Source organism: Marmota monax, unplaced genomic scaffold, assembly GCF_021218885.2.
Source record: "Marmota monax isolate L192 unplaced genomic scaffold, Marmota_monax_Labrador192_F-V1.1 WCK01_AAM20220418_F8-fsc00053, whole genome shotgun sequence".
NCBI lineage: Eukaryota > Metazoa > Chordata > Mammalia > Rodentia > Sciuridae > Marmota > Marmota monax.
The window spans coordinates 9,447,892-9,452,974 of NW_026693153.1; the positions used below are offsets into that span (position 1 = coordinate 9,447,892).

A 5,083-nucleotide genomic window follows, 5' to 3' on the forward strand; every position below is an offset into this window, starting at 1 on the left:
ATCATCACAGAGAAAACTTCACAATTTAAAAAGGTCTCATACATATGTCAAATCAGAATTGGTAGAGGTATACACAGCTAGTGTGTAATAAGAAATCAGCAGGCAATATATAATTCCTTCCTTATCAAAAGTATCAAATTTAATAAGACACTCAGATAGAGGTGATATTTCTAGAGGTTATTTTTATACTTCCCATTGTGCCACAGACAATTTAATGTGACTGGTGTCTACCACCAAAGCATCAAATTGTCCTCAGAGTTGGAAATGCTTTCTATTTAGATTAATTCTATTGTTTGTTTATATTCAGTCTAAGATGGGTTCTTTTGGTACATTCATATGATCTCTGAAGGTATCTCTCATTTATCATTAGATGAAAAACTTGGGCAGGTATCCTTTTCAGCATAGAGACAATTTAATAACTGTGTTTCATTATCTGGAATGAGAAAACTATACTAAAGTTCAGAGTAACCAGGCTATATAAGTCCCTCCATTCAGACTGAATGTGTTCCCTTCCATTAAAATATACGTCCATTGTTCATCAATCTCAGTATCCAGGTGAACAAAAAAAATCTAGTAATTATCTGTTGCAAGTTTCTAGAATTTATCTGTTGCAAGATATCCCTACTTTAATAAGACTCTCTAGTTTCTACGGTCATCTGGACTTGTCCTCCTACACTTGGACAGTGAGCGTAGTGACTTCTGGTTTCATGAGAGATTTATATCAGGTTCCCAGGAAACATTTGATGACTTATCACTTTGCTAAATCATAGGTCTATTTCTTGATGTCTTCTGATAAGATTTCCATTCACTAGTGCTATCATAAGAATCATGCAATGTTTCTGGTCATTTTTCCTATTTGCCTTTGTTTATTATCTCATTCTGTTTAATCCTACAGGTTTGACACTATATCATCTAAATCCCATTTATAAGGTTTTTGTCCTAATTTGCCTCAAAAAATAGCTCAACCTAACGGCAATTATCCCTGGACCGGTCTCAAAAGATCCTCCTTTCTCATCCTATTGCATATTGGTCATTTCATCATAAGACAATGACTATTGACTTCATGCATACCATGACAATCAAACTCACAAGGTGCTATAGATTCTCCCAGTATTTATTTAGCCAAATGCATTTTCTAAGTTTATTTACCTTTAAGCAAGAATACCACATGCAGATTCCCAAGTCTCAATCACAGAATGCAAACTGATAGGTATAAATCAAATCCACCCAGGGAAGTTGCAAGGTTCATGGTCTCTCAGTTCAAGTAATTTGCTTGTCACCTAGCACTTTGAGGAATGTGTTCCTCAATTCTATTTTCAGTACAGCTGCAGCATATAAAATACAGATAATATATAAAGAATCTTGACCAATGATATAATATACTCAGGAACATTACAAATTAGCAATCAATTCAGGACCAATTCCAGAAATTTATTCTGAATTGATGCATATCTTGAGTTGACATTGCAAGATTGTCTAAATGCCAATTACTCAAGAGACTCTTAAACAGGAAGAAAAACTACTAGTTAAAACTGTTAAGCCTTTCTTTCTAAAGTAATATAATAGCTGAAATTTTTTAAAAATAATCCTGATATGACTTCATGTTTCCTGGTATAATTTTAGGAATAATAAAAGATTATAAAAATAGTAACATTTTTTTCTAACCAGCACTTTAAATAAAGTATGACATACAGGGTATATGAAAAAATAAATTTATATAAATTTATATAATCTAAAAAGTATTTAGGAAATTGCTTTAAGAAGATATGCAGTAAATTTTAGAAATTTATTTTACTAAATAAAAAAGTGATTTTAAGAGACTGCATGCATGATATTGCAAGAAATTACCTGCGAATACTGATAGTTTTTAAAACACAATAAATTTAATCATGTGAGGCATTTTACAAGAAATTCTGTTATTGAGAAATCTTACATCTTTGAATGTCCCTGATTAATTAACAAATTAATATAAATTAATCATAAACTTATTTGTATGGTCATAAGTTTAATTTATGATTATACAAATAAGTTGTTTTCTAATAATGTACATATGACAAACAGATTTCAGTAACAAAAGATATCACACAGCTAAACCTTTGCAGAACACATTTAGTGTAATTGTTGGAGCTATTCACTTGACAAATGCAAAAGAGGTTTTAAAAATAGTAGAACAAAAATCACATTTTCATTTTTCAGCAATTTAAACTTAATTATTTTTCAATATGATTATATTTTCTAAAAAAATATGCTAGGGGAAAAAGAGATTGCTAAAGAAATATAATTGTTTAAGAGTTGTATCATCTATGTCTATGTAAAAATGTAAAATATTGGGGTTGGGGTTTTGGCTCAGAGGAAGAGCACTTGCCTAGCATGCATGAGGCACTGGGTTCAATCCTCAGCACCACATAAAAATACAATAAAGGTATTAAAAAATGTAAAATGTAAAATTCTCAACCATTAATTTACCTCACAGAGGCATGATCACTTAAAAATTATATATATATGTATATATGTATATGTATATATTTAAAATTACATATATATATATATATATATATATATATATAATATATAAGAGAGAGAGAGTGTGTGTATATATAGAGGGATTCACTGCCACAATTTATTGCTCCTATCTTTAAATATTAATCCAGTTTCTTTTCTCTGATCTTGTTTCCTTTCATTCTGCTCAGCAGCTCCTACTAAAACTAATAGGAACAGTACTTTCTTTGTAAGACTGTTGTGGGAAATTTCTTTTGATTGCACTAAAATATTCCTAAATTTATGAATTATTAAGTATAATACTTATAGCAATATTCTTGATAAAAATAGTATGTGGAATTATAAATATAATTTGAAATATTTTTTAGCTACACATTTTAATTTATGCTCCCATTTTTTCCTAAATAAATCTAGATATATATTTATACAGATGGATCTAGAAATATATAGATGAATTTTTAAAAAATTTTTTTGGGGGGGGATACTCAGGATTATACCCATGGGCAATTAACAATGAGCCATACCCCAGATCATTTTATTTTGACCAAAATAATTTTTTTTTTTGGTGTTGGGGATTGAACCCAGGGCCTTGTGCATGCAAGGCAAGCACTGTACCAACTGAGCTATATCCCCAGCTCTTATTTTTTTATTTTGAGACAGGTCTTGCTAAGTTGCTTAAGGTCTCACTAAATTGTCAAGGCTGGCATTGAACTTGAATTTCTCCTACCTCAGCCTCCTAAGACACTGAGATCACAGGCATGCACCACCAAGCTCAACTATTTTTGAAATTCTACGTTTTGCTGCTTTGTATCACTAAATAGTACATTTCTTATCAGGAATGTATTCTACCAAGGAGCAGAATTTTACTTTTTTTTCATGGTCTAGGGGAGTTGTTTAGTATGCCAAAGAATCAGAAAGCCTTATTAACTCATAGGTTCAGAAGGGTAAACTAGACTCATTCAAGTAACTATACATGGGAATGTCAATTAGAGATTTTCTCGATATGTATTTTTCACCATTTCTCAGTAAGATTGTCAATTACTACCTATTATCTTGGAAGTCCCTAGAAAATAGGTAATTTGTAAAAGTTAAATGCTTAGCTAAAGTGTAGCACAATAATTCTAAATAAGGTAATGATGGGTAATGTTACCAAGTGTTCACTGAATCCATAAGAAAAGTAATTTAAATATGGCACTGGACCGCAAATATGGAGCTGGATTCATTCACCCATATCTCACCAATCTCACAGAATATTAGCCCTCTAGTGGCTAATATTTATGATTTTATTTTTATTATTTTTTCTTTTTTCTCCTAAAGAAGAAATAGTATGAAACTTGTCTGACAAATATTTATTTCTTCATTAGTCTTCTCAAGGCACCTATAACTTCTTTATTCCTCAGGCTATAAATAAAAGGATTTAACAGGGGAATTATTATTGTATAAAGTAAAGAAAACATGTTTTCCTTATCCTCAACTGGTCCAGACCCAGGACAAACATAAATAAGGAACAGAGTGCCATAGAACAAAGATACAGAGAGCAGATGGGCACTGCAGGTGGAGAAGGCTTTGCGTCTGCCTTTCTCAGACTTCTTTTTAAGAATAGCAAAGAGGACTTTGATATATGACACAATAATGTTTAAAAAGGTGAAGGCTTGTATAAAGACGGAAAAGTTTAAAAGCACGATCATGTTAACTGTAGAATCCGTGCAAGAAATTTTGAACAGCTGTAAAATTTCACAATAGTAATAACGTATGATATTGGACCTGCAGAAAGTTAACCTAACTAACAAACCCACATGAATTACTAAATGTAGAAAACCAACAAAATATGAAGCACTTATAAACTGAGTACAGAGGCTATTGGACATCACCACTGGATACAGCAAGGGATTGCATATGGCTACATAGCGGTCATAGGCCATCACTAACAGGAGGAAACATTCTGTAGTAGCACTGGAACCTAAAAAATAAAATTGAGTAAAGCACTCAGCTACGGATATCTTATGATTCTTAGATAAAAAATTGATAAGCATCTTGGGGGTCACAGAGGATGAAGTGCTTGCATCAGCCATGGCTAAACCACTGAGGAATAAGTACATGGGGGTGTGAAGGTGGGGGTCCTTCCAGATGAGAGCAATCAAGCCAAGGTTGCCCAGCATGGTAATGAGGTAGATCACAAGGAACACCAGGAACAGGGGCATCTTCAGCTTTGGATGATGTGTAAGTCCTGTGAGAACAAACTCAGTCACCAGAGTCATATTTTCTTCTGCCATGTTTGACCTGGATAATCACTAAAATGAAAGAACAAGTGAGAAAATGCTCAATGAGAAATATAAAATTGGTAACATTCTTGTGTGACTAATGTATTTGTGAGAGGTGTTTCTCATCTCTATAGTTTAAAATTTTTATCTTTGTCTACTTAACAAACTCAAAATTCTTCATAATAAAATATATTAACATAATTATTCACCTAAAGTGACATATAAATTTAATGCAAATCTTTTCAGTCTAACAAAGTTTTAGAACTGTGTATGCTTATCTTGAAATTCATGTGAAGGGCTGAGGCTGTAGCTCAATGGTAGAG

At 32.2% G+C, this 5,083-nt stretch overlaps 1 protein-coding gene across 1 annotated transcript; it reads right to left on the bottom strand.

The window, feature by feature from the left end:
- Positions 1 to 3,848: 3,848 nt before the first annotated feature.
- Positions 3,849 to 4,781, bottom strand: LOC124100060 (olfactory receptor 5AC1-like). Its single transcript, XM_046455370.1, has one exon. It carries the CDS (start codon positions 4,770 to 4,772, stop codon positions 3,849 to 3,851), a length of 924 nt encoding a protein of 307 aa, XP_046311326.1. The 5' UTR covers positions 4,773 to 4,781.
- Positions 4,782 to 5,083: the final 302 nt, after the last annotated feature.

What these genes read in the sequence shown, in the direction of transcription:
- LOC124100060 (XM_046455370.1), bottom strand. Translation starts at nt 4,772, where the DNA reads ATGGCAGAAGAAAATATGACTCTGGTGACTGAGTTTGTTCTCACAGGA.